The sequence below is a fragment of the Canis lupus genome, chromosome 24, assembly GCF_048164855.1.
Source record: "Canis lupus baileyi chromosome 24, mCanLup2.hap1, whole genome shotgun sequence".
Classification (NCBI taxonomy): domain Eukaryota; kingdom Metazoa; phylum Chordata; class Mammalia; order Carnivora; family Canidae; genus Canis; species Canis lupus.
Genome location: NC_132861.1, coordinates 30084865 through 30103601, shown reverse-complemented (window position 1 = coordinate 30103601; position 18737 = coordinate 30084865). Strand labels below are relative to the sequence as shown.

Sequence of the window (18737 nt, the reverse complement as noted above, 5' to 3'; positions counted from 1 at the left end):
GCCCTGGTCTCGCTTTCCTTGTCGCCATTCATCGGCAATAGCTGGACAGAAAGCTCTGGAAAAGGTCCAGAAGCAAATCAAGTCCATATAGCTACCTCCCACTCTTTGATGGGCTCTAAGGGATTGTATCTCAGACACAGACAGTAGAATGAACAAACTTGTGCCCCTCCTTCTTGGGAACTTGTGGTGGCACTGCCTTCTCTGTCTCTTGTCTAGATCATTAATCAGCAAAATATAGAATAGTTTTCTTCTCTGTTATAATTTGGTTTGGGACAGAAGTCCTAGAGGCAGAAATGTGAGAGCAACCTTAGGCCCCAGTTTACCAACTACCTATCTTCCCCTTCTTCTGCTACTTATTTAAAACTTTCAGGATATAATTTTGGGAAAACAGTTTATTCCTCAACCCAAACTTCTGTTTCCCCTCAACTGTAACCCCACAGAAAAAATAAAATTGAAGATATATAACAAAAAAGCAAAAAGAAAATATTTTTTTCTACAAACCTAATTAAGCCACAACATGGAAAAATTAATTATTAAGATATGACAGACTTCCTTAAGATATCCATTCTGCCTTCAACCAGTGAACAAATAATACAACAAATATATGCTTGAGTCCTCTTCCAGTAACTCTCTACCATTTCCTGCACTAAAATTGCATACATTTTGTTTCAAGCATCTCCCTCCTTTATTCTGTTATACCTCTTCTTGGCTGCAGCCTTTACTATGGAAAGAAACATTTTCTCCATTCTCTTTATTCTCTCCTCTTGTTCAATCCTTTCACTGTTAAAAACTCTCTAAATTTCAACTATGACAATCTATGTGTCTTTATTACCAACCATCTCAAATTTCTCTTCCTATAGGAAACTCAAAAATTCTAAGTAGAGTACTTATCGCTTAACAGCTAGTAAGGGGAAGAAAATTCAAATTCTAGCTTTTCCTAGACCCAGAAAGTGTGGCTTGGCTGAGCCTTATACCTCTGCTTTGGTTAGTTGCTCTCGGAGCTTTTCTACTTCTTCCCGGAGATCCCGGATAATTCGTGCATTAGGATCTTCATTCACCACAGCATGGTTCACGATGTTCTTGGCGCGATCTGCATACCGCAGAGTTGAAAGGGTTTCATCGTAGTTATCGGCTGCTGGACTGACAGTGGCCACCATGGCTGTCTTGCTGTTACCCCCAAGACTGTCCTAGATGAAGAAAGAAATTGAGTAGGATTTTTAAATTGGAAGAAAACATCATATGAGAAAGTTGAAGTCAGAAAGGGTAAAAGAGTGTTCCAAGGTCAAATATGTATTTAAAAGACAAAGCTAGGACTAAAATACAGATATACTGACTCATGTCCCATGCTCTTTCTTCTCTGCCAAGCTACTTTTCTGCAGAAGGGAGATCTGGTTTTTAAGAAAAGACAGGGAAATACGGAGAAGCTTACATTTATTTTAGTTTAATAACAATTGGTTCTAAGCAGACTACTCAAAAAACAATGATTTCTTAAATGCCTAAAAATCTTCCTTAGAGAAACTAAGCAATATTATTTGTTATGTGATCAAAGAGTGATTACCAATAATCTACTCCATAATGCCATGTACTTGGAAGCCTAAATAATGGCTTGGAAAGTGTTGGCTGTTACAAGCTATCAAGAACCTTATAAATTTTTCAAACATAAGGTATAATTTGTTATAAAACAAAGGTATATTGAGGTACCTGATTTTATTCCCTCTGATAGCACTTCAAAAACTACTATAACAGGCTTATCTTCTACACAACCACTTAGACCACCCCTGTTCAGACAAGGGTGCTAAAAAAAGACAGTCATCTTCATTATGCTAAAACTGATAAGTATGGTGAAATGGGCATTAGAATGGGCCCCAACAAATTCAAAACACTACTTCCACTTGAGAACATTAAAAAATAACTAGACATAACTCAAAATTACCAAACTAGAAATCCAGTCCATCCTGACTCTACTTTACAATCCAAAGGCTGTGTGTAATCTACCTGTGGCAAGTAGCCTCTCAGACAGCCCCCAATTATTCCTACCTCTTGGTATTCATACCTCAGTACCCCATTCCCTACCCTCGAGTGTGGGCAGGGTTTACCTGATTTACCTCTATGGAACAGAATACAGCAGAACTGATGGCATGTCACTTCTGAGATGAGATTGCAAAAAGATCATGGCTTCTGTTATGGGTGTTTTCTCTTATTCTTGGGAAATCACTGTCATGAGGTGAGGTGGCCCTATGAAGAGACCTCAAGAGGGAATTTGGAAACCGATCTCCTGAAGCCTGCCAACAACCACTTAGATAAACAGATCTAACCCTACTCAAATCTTGCACTGACCACCTCAGATAACACTTTGATTGCAGCCAGTTGAAAGATGCCAGCCAGAACCACTTGATTAGGCCACACCCAGAATCCTGACCCATGGAAACTATGAGATAATAAATGCTCGTTGTTTCTAGCTATTAAGGTTTAGGGGCAATCTGTTACACAGCAATAATAATTAATAACACACTAATAATTAATAACACACTAACATATGGTTCCAAGATGAAAAATATTACCCAAAAAAAGTGACTCAATACCCTCCTTCAGCATAGACTATCATTGAATTATAGATTCTCAAGATAATCAAACAGGCTGATATGGGGAATCACAGGTCATAAGAAAGCTAACTCTACTTCGGGCAGCAGTTACAGATGTAAAATTCTTACTTCTGAAGATATAAAGTTTTTCCAATATCAATATATCTACAATTTGTTTCTGTGAGCTGTGATTTATACCATCTTCGCATAAACTTGACTCAGCCCTTGCAGCTTTTTGTGAACTCAATTATTTTACTGATTAAAAAACCCAGAGGTTTGTTCTAACAGAGGTCAAATACTCTACTTAAAGATCCAGAACTCGTAAACTGAACAATATTCTAATCCAATGGTATTCTTCCTTCAAGTCCAATATGATTTCTACTCTCCCACAGCTATCCTCAATTACAGAGTAACAAAGTAACACTTGGCAATGTAGAAAGAGCTCAGACCTGAGGAACAAGTACCATGACCATGACCGTGACGGGACCAGCCTTCCAAGTTATTCTGTCCTACTGTCAGAGACAAAATAATTCTCTAGGTGTTGCTAACAGTTCGATACAATCACAGACAATGTGTGTGTATGACTGACGTGCCAATCCACTACTGAAAATTGGGTTTTGCACTGAAAACACTGCTTAATTATACCTTTGAAGGAAATACAGTCAAATGCATGAAAAGGAAGGAAACGTAAGTAATTTCGGCTCTAGAAAGCAGAAGCAATTTCCACTAAGTCTGTATGATTGCTTGCTTTCCTCTTCACTTCTAGACACTGATCTTACACTGTTGGTGCCCACCTTTGGCAACTTCAAGAAGAGTGTCAAGATGTACACTAATGACATTCCAATGTTATATATAAAGATCACAGGAATTACATCTCAGATTACAATTCAGTCACTAACAGCACCATAGTAGAATGCTGCCCTTCAAGAACTACTGCACTGTTAGCCCACATGACAGCAAAGGTTAAGGGATAAAAGGGGATTTGTGACAATGACTACCAAAGGCAGTTATATTGTGCTTCAATTTGTGCAGGGAGAAGGAAACCTGGCAAACGATAAATACTTGATATATATTTTTAATACTTGATATTTTAAAAGCCCTTGTGCATAAGGAACAATATGCTTATATTAAAAAATGGCCTCGTGCCATTAGCAAGACAGAAACAGCAACAAAAGAACTGGCACTCATTCAAGGAGAAAGTATAAAGCTTCCTGTTACTCTTTAATTGTTTAATTAGGCAAATCAGATGAGTTTTGTTTCCAATGTAGCAACTGCAAATTAAATGGACATAGGAAAGAAATTGAATTTTGGAAGGCAGGATTTTTTAAAGCTGAAAGAACTCTTTGAAGTCATCTAATGTAATTACTTCATTTTACAGATGAGGAAGGAACCCAGGAAGATTGACAGACGGACCAAATATCATAAAGCTAGTTCAGAGCAGAACTGAAAGTACTTATTCACTCAGCTCTTCATAGAGTTTACCATCTACAGGGTGACACTGGAGAGCAAATACTATATGGCAAGAACTACAGTAGGGATAAACACAGCATGGTCATAGAAAATAGAACAAGCAGAAAGCCCAGTCTTGAAAGGTTAGGGATGACTTTCAGAGAAAGTGACATCTGAGACCTAAAGATGAATAAGCAGTGTCCAGATAAAGGTTAGTGGGGAGGGGAGTGGAAGGAGAGATTGAAGAGAGGAGGATGTTCCAAATAGAGTAACAGTAAAATCCTAGAAGAGTACTCATCACTTAGCTAGAATTGATCTTAGCAAGAGCAAGACGAACAATAAGACATGAGAAGGGGTCAGATTACTGAAGGCCTCATAAGTCACAAGCCATTAAAGAATCTGGACTTTATCATAATAGCCTGTAAGAGAGTTACTCAAGAGAGTGAAGTTTAAGAAGAGTATTAATTTTAAGATATTATAACTTACTATAAAGAATGGAATGAAAAGCTCGAAGGAGATGTTTCAATCACCAGGCAAGATGAAAGTCGTTTTCATTAGATAAGTGGCAGTAATAATGAAAAAAGGTGGATTAAGTCAAAAGATACTCATTATTTGAGCATTTATTACCAGAAATTATTTGAATGTTAAGAGGCTTATATTGAGAAGGTTACATAGAGAAGCAAAAGACCTCTTGATAAGAAATGGTTCTCCACTGACCACTTACCAAATGAGTAGCCACTCAACCCACTGAGAGAAGAGCTGGAGGAGAGTGAGAAGAGCTCTCACATCCATCTCCTGCCAAACCACCATGGACAGTCATTTTCCCTGACTCCCAAATGTAAATATCAAGAGCACAACACAGTTATAATGCAAATACAATGCAAAAACTCTTTTTTTTTTAATTTATTTTTTATTGGTGTTCAATTTACTAACATACAGAATAACCCCCAGTGCCCGTCACCCATTCACTCCCACCCCCCGCCCTCCTCCCCTTCCACCACCCCTAGTTCGTTTCCCAGAGTTAGCAGTCTTTACGTTCTGTCTCCCTTTCTGATATTTCCCACACATTTCAATGCAAAAACTCTTAATGACGGCAGCCCGGGTGGCTCAGCGGGCAGCCCGGGTGGCTCAGCGGGCAGCCCGGGAGGCTCAGCAGTTTAGCGGTTTAGCGCTGCCTTCAGCCCAGGGCCTGATCCTGAGGTCCCGGGATCGGGATCGAGTCCCACATCAGGCTCCCTGCATGGAGCCTGCTTCTCCCTCTGCCTGTGTCTCTGCCCCTCTCTCTCTCTCCTCTCTGTGTATTCTCATGAATAAATAAATAAAATCTTTAAAAAAAAACTCTTAACGAAACTGCAAACCATATAAAGGATGAGCAATTTTATGAGTTCAATGATATTTATGCTGGAGAATATACTAGAATCATATGAAACTGAACAAGGATCAGGGAGGCTCAGACTAATTTAGAATTAAAGAAGTAGAGAGCAAAAGGAACGTAAAAGCCACTTCAAAGGAGAATGATTTGGATACCAATGGATTCCAAGAGGACTTTGGGAAAATTGTTTAAAGATCAGAATAAGTTTTGTGAAAATGTCCCACTTCAGAAAGATCATATGTTTTTTCAGTAAAAAGTATGACAAAAATGAAGAAAACTTCTTTTTTTTTTAGCCTAAGAATTAACACACAGAGGTTACAATTAGAACCCAACTTTACTAAACAGAAGATAACATGAGTTTTTAAAATGTTTAGTTTTGTTCCTCAGTTCAAGTATTTTCACAAGTTTCTATTAACATCTGGTAAAAGTGAAGTGCTTCTCCTTCTAATGAAAAGTGACCTTTGGCAAGATGTACAATCATAGCCTAGGCAAGAGAAGATGGGCAGCGAAGTCAGTCCTGATTCCAATCTTGTTTCTGTAACCACTGTCACATCTGCAAAATGGGAACACTACCATTTGCCTTCAGAGAAGTAAATAAGATAATGCACATGAAACATTTTGCATGGTATTTGATTGTCCTGGCCTCCAGCCTATGGAATGGATACTCAATAATTACCTAGGCCATTTAACTATATGAATTAATTTGATAAAAGATATTTCCTTGCATTGTTTCAATGGCCTTAGTAACACTGAAACAACAGAAGAACGAGTATTATGTCTTTTATAAGTCCGGCATATCCAGGGAATAGTCATGAAGGATCAGGAGATCCATGACTTCATGATGGAAAGTCTGAGGAAGAAATAAGAATCTTATTGAAATTCCTTCTGGAAATTAAACAAATGAGATTTCAAGGTTAATTCCTGACATGTGAAGACCAGCACAATTATTTCCTTGGTAGTGCAATGTTTCGTAATACCCCTTCAATTCAAGAGTTACCTACAAGTGGTTTTTAATTACCAAATTTTGTTTATCCTTTTGTTTTAAATTTCTAAATTTTTTTTTTTGCATTTTGGCCAAAGGAAATACTCTACAATTTTCTACTGTGGCTAGTTTCACATAATAAAGCATGCTCAAATAGTGTGCAGGGTTTTAGAAAGTAAAGCTGAATAAATACCAGTAACCCTTTGAAAGAGTAGAAACTAAAAGAAAACTCAACTTCTTTTACGAACATTTCATGGACTAAGTCAAAATTGTGTCACCTTGGAAGAGCAAATATAGTTAAAATGTCTATATAACCCATGAAATCTACACATTTCATGCAATCCCTATCAAAATACCAATAGCAGAACGCTTGAGTGGCTCAGTGGTTGAGCATCTGCCTTCAGCTCAGGGCATAATCCCAGGATCCGGGATTGAGTTCCACATAGGTCTCCCTGCAGAGAGCCTGCTTCTCCCTCTGCCTATGTCTCTGCCTCTTTCTCTCTGTCTTTCATGAATAAACAAATAAATCTTTTAAAAAAAGCCAATAGCATTTTTCATAGAACTAAAGCAAATAATCCTAAAATTTGTGTAGAACCACAAAAGACCTCAAATAGCCAAAGCAATTTTGAAAAACAAAAGCTGGAGACATCATAATTCTGGACTTCAAGTTATATTACAAAGCCGTAGTGATCAAAACACTACGGTACTGGCACAAAAACAGACACACAGATCAATGGAACAGAATAGAAAACCAAGAAATAAACCCACAATTATATGGTCAATTTATCTTGGACAAAGCAGGAAAGAATATGCAGTGGGAAAAAGAAAGTCTCTTTCAACAAATGGTGTTGGGAAGACAGCTACATGCAAGAGAATGAAACTGAACCACTTTCTTAGATCAGTCACAAAAATAAATTCTAAATGGACTAAAGACCTAAATGTGAGACCTGAAACCATAAAAAATCCTAGAAGAGAGCACAGGCAGAAATGTCTGACATTACCCGCAGCAACATCTTTCTAGATATGTCTCCCGAGGCAAGGGAAATAAAAGCAAAAATAAGCTATTAGGACTACATCATAATAAAAAGCTTCTGCACAGGGAAGGAAACAATCAATGAACTGAAAGCAACCGACTGAATGGGAGAAGATATTTGCAAAAAACTTAGGTGATACAAGGTTAGCATCCAAAATATATAAAGAACTTAGGCAAATCAACACCAAAAAAAAAAAACCAAAATAATCCAACTAAAAAATGGGCAGACGACATCAACAGACATTTCTCCAAAGACATACAAGAAGGCCAACATACACATGAAGAGATGCACAACATCACTCATCATCAGGGAAATACAAATCAAAACTACAATGGGGTATTAGCTCACACCTGTTAGAATGGCTAAAATCAAAACCACAAGGAACAAGTGTTTGGTGAGGAAGTGAAGAAAAAGGAATCCTCTTGCACTGTTTGTTGGTGGGAATACAAACTGGTATAGACACTCTGAAAAACAGTATGAAGGTTCCTCAAAAAGTTAAAAATAGAACTATCCTACAATCTAGGAATCCCACTGCTGCCATTTACCCCAAAATACAAAAACACTAATTCAAAGTGATAAATGCACCCCCTATGTTTATAACAGCATTATTTACAATAGCCAAATCACAAAGGCAGCCCAAGAGTACATCAACAGACTAATGGATAAAGAAGATGTGATATATATACACAATGGAATATTATTCAGTCATAAAAAGAAATAAAGGGAACCCTGGGTGGCTCAGTGGTTTGGCGCCTGCCTTTGGCCCAGGGCGCGATCCTCGAGTCCCGGGATTGAGTCCCGTATCAGGCTCCCAGCATGGAGCCTGCTTCTCCCTCTGCTTGTGTCTCTGCCTCTCTCTTTCTCTCTATGTCTATCATGAATAAATAAATAAATCTTTTTAAAAAATAAATAAAATATTGCCATCTGCAAAGATATGGCTGGAACTAGAATGCATAATGCTATGCAAAATAAGTTAGTCAGACCAAACACCGTATGATCTTACTCATATGTGGAATTTAAGAAACAAAACAAGCAAAGGTGACCCAAAAAAGGGAGAGAGGGGAAGACAAATCAAGAAGCCAACTCTTAACTAAAGAGAACAAACTGATGGTCATCAGAGGCAAGATGAGTGAGGGGATGGGTGAAATAGGTGATGGGGACAAAGGAGGGCATTTTTGATGAGCAACAGTGTCATATGGAATTGCTGAATCACTATATTGTACACCTGAAGCTAATGTAACACTGTATGTTAATGATACTGGAATTAAAATTTAAAAATAGCCCCCTCCCCTAAAAAAACACCGAAGTTGTGTCTTCTACTAAGCGATCTGTGCTTAGCTCATCTTTATATTCTCAACCCCTACCACAGTGAGTAGCAGGCATACAATAAATTCTTGATCAATGACAGAATAACATATTACAAAACTACCCAGGACTCATAAAATTATTTCTTCGTTAAAAAAAAAAAATAAGGGGCAGCCCTGGTGGCGCAGCGGTTTAGTACCGCCTACAGCCTGGGGTATGATCCTGGAGACCCAGGATCGAGTCCCACGTCGGGCTCCCTGCATGGAGCCTGCTTCTCCCTTTGCCTGTGTCTCTGCCTCTCTCTCTCTCTCTCTCTCTCTCTCTCTCTCTCAAATAAATAAATAAATAAAACATTAAAAAAAATAGGAATAGGAACACCTGGGTGGCTCAGGGGTTGAGCGTCTGTCTGTCTTTGGCTCAGGGTGTGATCCCAGGGTTCCAGGATTGAGTCCCGCATTGGGCTACCTGTGAGGAGCCTGCTTCTCCCTCTGTGTTTCTGCCTCTCTCTCTGTCTCTCATGAATAAATAAATAAAATCTTTTTTTAAAAAAAAGGAACAAAAGGAATATTAAGAAAAATATTTTGTTACAGGTTGGCAACTCTATACAAAGTTAAACTGTCACTGGATTTTCCATCTTCTAGCTCCCAGTCCAATATCCAATTCACCATGCCACCTCTATGGACTAAAGGGAAACTTGAAGACTGGAAGTGACCTGGAAATAGCTTCTCTCTTCACCAAACTCCTATCACGTGTTCTTATTATCACTCTAATGGAATCACTGACTCTTGTTATAATATTTTGTGTTACATAAGACACAACTTATCTCCCTTACCAGACCCTGAGCAATCAGAGGGCAAGAAGGGTCTGACATTTCTGTACATTCTCCTCATCACACTTCATAGCTTTTGTTCTTTCTCATTTGTATTTCTCTATACATATTGAATCAATTAACAAGTGAATGACTATGTGCTTTACTCTGTATCCTTAAACAACTTATGAAGCTGAAAGTAAATTAAAATGATCATGAGTAGCCTTGACATTAAATAGAAAAACAGGTCTAAAATGTCAGTCAAACAAAAGGAGTCTGTGAGAAAGAGTAGTCCAGCTGAGTCTGTAAGACAGTGGAAATCCTTTCCTATGACTCACTCAGCTATCAGATTGGCACAAGGTCCTTCTTCTACCCCAAAATCTCAAAGGCACCTGTGTGGTTCCGTGTGCCCAAATCCTGTTGCTTCCAGGTTATGGTGAATCAGATGCTTCATCTATTAAACCTATGATTATCCTATGAGAGACTGATGATTTTAAATTTGAACATTGGTAGAAGAAATGATAATCAGGAGGGATTAAAAATCTACTCTTCTCTTCCTTTCTACCAACCACCAAGAGTGTGCCAGAAAGGGTGGGGGTGGAGAGCTTACTTTGAGCAGCCAAGTGAGAACTGAGTCACGATATGGAACAAATTTATTCTTGTTTTTGCCAGCACTCTGATCTGCTAGGGCTGAGATAACCAGACCGAGGGTTGTGAGGGACCTGCATGGTGCAACAAACCGGAATAATCATAAAAAACTGAGTATATCAAATGTCACATTTCACACAAAAACTGAACACTGAGATGTACGTGCATGAAAACAGCACTGTTGTCAGCATTTTACTGCTCAGCTTAAAAACACGTAAGCTCTAAAAGCTGATATCCTTCAAATGCTACTGCAAGCAGTAAAACTGCTTAGCTCAATTACTTTTTTCCATTTTTGTAAACAGCAACATGAGCTGTAAACCTTTAGGTTAAGATAAAGACACAAACATCACATATCTTTAAGAGAAGCCACAAACATAATACAATTAATTAAAACTTAGTACAAGGCAAAAACATTTGCATATATGTGTGTGTGTGAGGTATCTATATATATCATATATATCTATACATGTATCATACATAATATCATACATATATGCATATCACCACTCAATAATAATAGCATAGCGTCTGGATGATAATTTATGATCTCCAGTTGGTTACTCTGGTTATGTGTCTTTTTGGATTTCTGCCCACAAGGAGCTAATAATTTAGCTTTGAGATAGAAAATGTAACTATATGAAGAAATTGGTACACAAAACACTACCTTCTAAAACGCTAGCTTCTTGGTGTAAATAAGCACCACAACAGTCATACAAGGGAAAGCCCAATGTGGCTAGGACACAAATTGATGTTGGTTTGACAGTGACACCCAGGTTGAGATCAACATTTGGACTGTGATAGACAATTACCTTGGTTGTTTTCCATAGTTTAGACCAGTGGTTCTCAATTGGAGCAGCTGGCAAGGCCCCCAGAGAGGTTTCCAAAGTCACAACTGGGGGTGGGCAGGTACTACCGCCATCTAGTGGGTAAGGCCAGGGATCCAACTAAACATCCTACAGTATACAACAACAGCCCCTGGGACAAGGAATTACCTAGCCCCAGATCTCAATAGAGCTGCCATTGAGAAACCTCTGACTTGACTGTGCTCCTTAGTCCCATCAGGCATCTCAAAAAAACAAAACATGCTCTGGTCCATTAAAAATAATAAAATAGGGATCCCTGGGTGGCGCAGAGGTTTGGCGCCTGCCTTTGGCCCAGGGCGCGATCCTGGAGACCTGGGATCGAATCCCACATCGGGCTCCCGGTGCATGGAGCCTGCTTCTCCCTCTGCCTGTGTCTCTGCCTCTCTCTCTCTCACTGTGTGCCTATCATAAATTAAAAATAATAATAATAATAATAAAATATATATATATATATATGGAAAAAATTCTCAATTGTTTTTTCATTATAGCCTCAATCATTCCAGAATCTTATTCTTTTAATAACCACAGAAGTTCCCCCAGTTGGCTCTTAAATCCATAAAGTAATAAAAGCAAGCTTCTGGAAAACTTACTTGTTAATGTTGCTACCCTCCTTCAACCTGTCCCCCGCAGCTCCAGTCTTTGTTGCTCGCTCACTGCCTGCTAAATCAACCAAGCTCAGTTTGCCCACTTTCTCTCCAGATGTCTGCAAAGTAAATCAACAAGTACAAATCAACAGTTAAAGAATATAGTAAGTCCTACATCTCTACTGAATAAGCTTATTGTCTAATCCTTAATTAAAACATTATTTACTGTTATTTCAAAACTAGTTCATTCTGCTATAAAACAGTCTAAGAAGGGGCGCTTGGGTGGCTCAGTTGATGAAGGCAGCCAACTCCTGGTTTTGGCTCAGGTCATTATCTTGGGGTCCTGGGATCGAGCCCTGAGTCAGGCCCACACTCAGCGGGGAGTCTGCTTGTTTCCCTCTCTCTCTGCCCCATCCCTGTTCGCACATGCGAGCACTCTCTCTCCAAAATAAGTAAATCTTTAAAAAAAAAAAAGCAGTATAAGAAAACTATATGGTCTAGTGGTAGATACATCCCAAATTATACACAACTCTACTAATCCAGGTAAGAGTGAAAGTTATCCCAGAAAAATAGCGCCCTTCAAAATGGGACATTTTGAAGGGAACCCAGTAAAATTTTCATGGAGAATTATATAAAAGCACTTACAAAATATAAATTTTAATATAAGACTGCTTCAAATTTCAAAATATTTACCAATAACCCTAAGAGAAAATATTTGCAATTCTTATTGGTAGAAAAAAATTAATATTTTACAAATATGACCTCTTAAAAACTCAACCTTTTCTTACATTTTTCATATTATTTATATATAGTAATTCCCTTATTTCATAGTTTCAGGTATTAAATTTACATATTTTTCTAGTTATTATATATACACATATATACTGATTATTTCCTTTTATCAAAAGTATTCTGTAATGTAATCACACACATAACATATTTTATACTTCAGCAACAATACAAGAAATGTGAGAAAGCAATGCCCAAATCTATAGACTGGATCATTTCTTAAAACTTTTAATATATATATTTATATTTACTTCCATAAATAAACATGTTGCTAACAAAAGGATATTCAGCTTCCCAACTCAAAAGTATTTTTGGTTAAAAAAATCAGTATGTTTTTTGTTCTATGCTGAAAAGGAAATAGAAAACAAAGAACTTTTTGTTGTTGCACTAGTCTTGCTGGGATGGTAAAAAAAGAAAACTATGCTTTCAGCAAATGAAAATCTTGCCAAAATATAGCATTTTGCCAGCATGATTATTTTAGCTTCTGGTATTTGAAACCAATTTGCTGGGGGGTAGGCGTCATAATAAAATACGCAAATATTCACATAAAAAGTAGGAAAAAAACAAGAGAGGTTTTCAGTGTGGTAGGAGCATATACATCTCTGGCTCTGTTTACTCTTCATAATTTTCAAAACCAAATACTCAAAAAAATCATTCTACAAATCTACTAATTTTATAATACAATTTCCCCAGTATAGTTTGTTCCTTCTAATACTTAACTATTTAGCAGAAGGTAACATTTAAAAAGAATCTCTACTAAATCAGCTAGAGTTAACATTAACTTATACAGCTAGCCATCCAAGTTTAAAGCTCAAAAAATGCTGTGGCAAAGACTGTGAACCATCAGCATGTTTAACTTCTGTTTCACCTTCCTTTAGTTGGACAGGGTGGAACTGAAAACTATATTTCTCAGACTCCCTTGCAGCCAGAGTTCAGGATGTGACTTGGGTTCTGTCAAGCAGATATACTTGCTTCAGATTTGGAAAGCAGAAACAAGGTAGAGGTCATCCCTTTGGCCTATCTTGGCTTTTTTCTGCTGGAGAGCAGGATCATGAAAATATGGGGTTTTCTACAAATGTCTCAGCTTACATTCTCCAGCTTCCAGGTCACTAAGAGGCAGCTTTACTGACTCTTATGTCCTTGACCACAGCTATTAGGCAGACCTGGAACTCACAGCTCTAGTGGTGGCCTCAGAGGTAGTACCATTCTTGGATGAAATCTACATTGTTATTCCTAGAGATTCAGCCTAGAATCCATTCGTCCTCAGGTATTCTAACAACTCTGTAATCACCCAATCCCTCCATTAAATCCCCCTCTCTTAACCTACAGTGGCTTCTGTGTCTTGCTGAGTCCTAACTGATAACCAGTCTGGCTAGGACTTTAAGTCATCTAACACTTGAAAGGAATGGAATATGATAAATCATGATCCACTTTAGAAATATTAAAAAAAAAGAAAAGGTCAAGCAAGTGAATACCTACCCCAGACTTCACATCGTATAAAGTATGTGTAAGGGTGATTTTGAAGACCGCATGGGATCGGCTGCTCTCCTCATTCATGTTGGTGGCAGCAACTGTACGAGACTTGTTACCCTCAGACATCAAAGACTCAATATCCTAAGTAGAAACAAGTCACAGACACACATCTCTTTATCTGTCAAATAAATATCAAAACCCTGCTATCCTATCAAATGCATTACAAGCTTCACTACTCAGTCAACCACATTTGGAGTTTACAAATTTACACTTTGTTTTTCAATGAACATTAAGCCCCACAGAATATGATAGCCAATACTGTCTCTGAAAACTCAAAACACATTTATTTTCTGTAGGTGCCAAATAAAGTAGCAGAATCAGAGAGAATTAGAAGGTTTAGAAGCCACATTTGACCCATAAGATGGACAAATACAGCATGCCAACCATTATCTAATATAAAAATTTCAAAATATTTATTTTCTTTAATGACAATAGACGACAACTGTTAAATTAGATTATACGAATAAACAATAAACAAAAGTAACTGTAACCCCTTCGTGCAAGCATAGCACTGTGTCACCACGTTGGTATGTATTATACCAGATCTGTTTCTGAAAACAGAATATCAAGAAACTAATTTTCTACACAGATTTACTACTTCGTGGCCATTACTGGTAAAAAAGAGATAGCATGATGCACCTGAAAGATCATGAGATGGGATCTTCATTTTTTTTTAATGTTATAAGCTCTAAAAATAGTTACTTAACCAAATTGAATTTTAGTTTCAAAAATAACAATACAGAGCTATAATATAATCTACCTTAGAAGGATTTTAATGAGAAACTAGAAAGATGGTATGTATGAAAGAGTAGACTAGTTGCCTCCTCTTACCCTGTCTCATTTTCTTTCTAGTAAAAGAACCCAGAGCTGAGCACCCTGCCATGGAACTAGATTACATTTCCCAGATGCCTTTGCAACTCAGTCTGGCCATAGGACTAAGTTTTAGTGAAACTGGGACTTCTTAAAGGGAATAGTTATGCTCTCACACCTTGGTTCTAAGCGCTAAGATCCTCACCTATGAGAACAAGGGCTTTACCACAGAGCTGGCTCTATGTAGAGAGCTGGAAGGAATCTAGGTCCCCAACAGTATCTTTGGAGTCACTGTATCAGCCCTCTCACCATTCATTCTTTCATTCACTCATTTGTTCACTTAAATATATACTAAAGTCACCTATTACCATGCCAGGTACATTTTGAATACTGAGAATAATGAACAAAATATATAATAATTCATGTTGCAAAGAACTTAGATTCTATTATTTTTTTCATATTTTCCTATTATTTGCAGCCAACACAACCCTGACTCATATATGAAAAACTTTAAAAATCATAATTTTCTAGGGCAGCCCGGGTGGCTCAGCAGTTTAGCACCACCTTCAGCCCAGGGCCTGATCCTGGAGACCTGGGATCGAGTCCCACATCAGACTCCCTGCATGGAGCCTGCTTCTCCCTTTGCCTGTGTCTCTGCCTCTCTCTCTCCTTGTGTCTCTCATGAATAAATAAATTTTTTTAAAAAATCATAATCTTCTATTTTGCTGTATCAATGAAAAAGAATAATGTTTAAACAGCATAACATCTATAAGCATCTTGAGGAGATGGACCATCTCATTCACTTTTTATGTTCTCAGCACCTAACACAATGTCTGGCACATGACAGGTGTTCAACAGATGTTTACCAAACAAAGTAACAAATGTTTATTACTAAATGAAGTATCATTGACCAAATGATACAAATGATAAATGAACAAAATACAAATGGACGTACCTGTTAACATGGTCAAGACTATAAAACTAATTTCCATTTTAAAATTTTGGGACAAAGAGGCTTAGTGAGATAGATGATCCAGAGTCATACAAGAGTCACACAAGAGGATTAAGTGTCACCAGATCAACATTCTCTGAGTCTTAATTCAATGTATATTACATCACAGCATCTCATTCCACCCCCACTTCCCCAACACGCAAAGCCTGATGGATCCACACAAAGCAGAACTGTAAGTTTGGAAATGAAGAGAATAAAAGGCCGATGAGTGATCCTCTCAAGTTAGCAGACTTGGAATTCCAACTACCCAATTCATATATTTTATTTCATTATATCAACGAAATAATAAACAACTTCATTGTTTTATGCACTTCTAGGGACAAAAAATGCTGCCATTTATAATTTTAAGATGCAATTATAAGGAATATCACAATTTTAGAGCTCATAAAATATGAAAAAATGTGCATTTCACAATAGATGAATAGGTATGTTTTCCAAATGTGTACACCTTTTCTCAAAATTAAACTGTCATAATAGCCGTATATAGTTTTTTAAGACTTTTGTATAAAGTAGCTCATTAAGTAATGCTACTGTAATATTTTTTAATTTCAAGAAAAATAATCATCACAAATTAAACAAGAAATAATTTGCTATAGTGAATGTAAACAGTTTACATAAAGGATGTTATTACCTTGTAGCTTGTGACAGCCAATTTAGAGAGTCCATCGACATAGGGTCCCAAAACATTGTGCTCTCTGACTTTTAACGTTTGACGACTTCTGCTCATTAAAAAGAAAGAATTTTAAAACAATAACCTGTTTTTAAAAGGACTCAATCGTGCTCCATAAAAATATGTAGTGAACTCAACAAAGATCCCAAGTAAAAAGAACCAATTAACTTGATCTAAGAAGAATATAAACCAAAATTTAAAATCTTGACTGGTAAGAAAAACTTCATAATGTGATAAAATATCACATCACTCAAAAGGGTACACTGTGGGATGTCTATTTACTACCACAAAGAATGCAGAGTCAAATAAATACAATCAATCTACTTGTCATTTCACAGAATGTGGTACAAAGAACAGAGAAACTCAAGAAATGTTAACTGTGCAAGAAAGAAAACCCAGACCAATTTCAATCACAAATAAAGACAGACTGAATTTAATAATGATTTAAAAATATAACATTAGGCTGATCCCAGGGCTACTGGGTTGTTTTAACATTGGAAAAAGATTCATGCCCTTTACCATACTATACTAATAGACTAAATGGGGGGGAGGGGGCACATAATCATTTCAATAAATGCAGTGAAAAGGATTCAATAGAGTTAAGTACTTATTTGTGGTTAAAAAACAAATACCGCTTAGAAACAAAGAACTAATAAACCCAGCAAGGAGCATCTGTCAAAAGCCTAGAATATACAGTATGCTTAATTATATCAACCAAAAAACATTAAGAAAATTCATCGATGATTGCATGGAATATACATTCTATCTCAAAAAAGCTCTGTAAAAATATAACATTACAATAAAAAAAGAATATTTGTTGATAGTGAGAGTGATTCTTATTTTATGAGCTTATTTTCTAATGATCTAGAATCCTCTAGTACTCTAGGATCAGCCACCAAAAACTTCATTTACTACTATAAAACTGTACATGAAGTAAATATGGAACAAATATTTGATTTAAGTCTCATCTCAGGATATGCCATATTATAACTTTAGCCTTTAATTTTTCCTTTTCTATTAAAGATAACGTATATTGTATTATCTTCTGGATAAAACAACATAATTACATCATTATTTACAGTGGATATGGAATTCATAAAATCTGTATTTAATTTAAAAAATTAACTTCTCTTTCTCTCCTTCTCCCTCTACCCCACTTTTTTTTTTAATTTTTTTTTCCTCTGCCCCACTTGTACACACGTCCTCTCTCACTTGCACTCTCTCTCTGACATACGTAAAGAAGTCTTAAAAAAACAACTAAGTTCTCTCAAATAGTCTTTCACTGAAAAAGGGATCACCTTTAGTTTTTAATCCATTCACTTTGACGCTTTAGAAACACTGCAAAAATCCTCAAGAAACTCTCATGGAGGAGACAACAGTGGCAGCTAGCACTTATTGAGTAAATGTTCTAAGACCTCAGGTGTATCATCCCAGCCTATCTCCACAACAGCCCATTGTGGTATTATGTAATATTATCATCCTTGGTATAAATGAGGCCTAGAAAGTATAAGGAACTTGCTCCATAGATAACAATTAGAGGACCTGGACGCAGAGCTACGTGAACCCCAATCCCATGCTGTTAATTACTAGCTATACACAAGACAAGCATAACAAGAAATTACTAAAGGCTCTGGGCAAGTTATAGACAAAATTCAAGCAATTCCACACAAGTCCTATGGAATACAAAACACAGGAATGAAGTCAGCTAAGAATTTCTGGCAAGAGTAGGCCTGGGATCTCAAAGAAAGTGAAGCTTGGGGTTCCTGGGTGGCTTAGTCAGTTGAGTGTGTACCTTTGGCTCAGGTCATGATCTCAGGATCCTGAGATGGAGTCTCAAGTTGGGCATCCTACTCAGTGGGGAACTGCTTCTCCCTCTCCTTCTACCCCTTCTCCCCAGGCTTGTGCTCTCTCCCTCTCTCTCTCTCTCTCTCTCGTTCACTTTTTTCTCTCTCTCAAATAAATAAAATCTAGAAAGAAAGAAAGAAAGAAGAAAGAAAGAAAGAAAGAAAGAAAGAAAGAAAGAAAGAAAGAAAGAAAGAAAGAAAGGAAGAAAAAGAAAGAAGAAAGAAAGAGAGAGAGATACTCTTCACAGAGGTGAAGGTGCAAGGACAAGTATTCATGGCAGAGTCAAGAAAAGTACAAGGACAGAATATTCAGCAAGATGTGGGTACCTAGGCTGTGACCTTCCCACCTCTGGCCTCCTTTTGTTCTCTGATTTGACTTTCCTGCTTGGTGCCCTCCAGCCACACTGGACAGTGAGGTCACTCTCCAAGCAAGTGATTTCTTACACCATGCT

At 37.3% G+C, this 18737-nt stretch overlaps 1 protein-coding gene across 2 annotated transcripts in view; it reads right to left on the bottom strand.

The window, feature by feature from the left end:
- KIF13B (kinesin family member 13B) overlaps nucleotides 1-18737 on the bottom strand; it is a 200005-nt gene that overhangs the window by 107522 nt on the left and 73746 nt on the right. For both annotated transcript variants that reach the window (XM_072796102.1, XM_072796103.1), the window contains 5 exons: nucleotides 16403-16490; nucleotides 13896-14030; nucleotides 11634-11746; nucleotides 10143-10254; nucleotides 975-1187 (listed from right to left, as the gene is read on the bottom strand). In XM_072796102.1, coding sequence (XP_072652203.1) covers nucleotides 975-1187; nucleotides 10143-10254; nucleotides 11634-11746; nucleotides 13896-14030; nucleotides 16403-16490 — 661 coding nt within the window. The remainder of the gene's footprint in view (nucleotides 1-974; nucleotides 1188-10142; nucleotides 10255-11633; nucleotides 11747-13895; nucleotides 14031-16402; nucleotides 16491-18737) is intronic.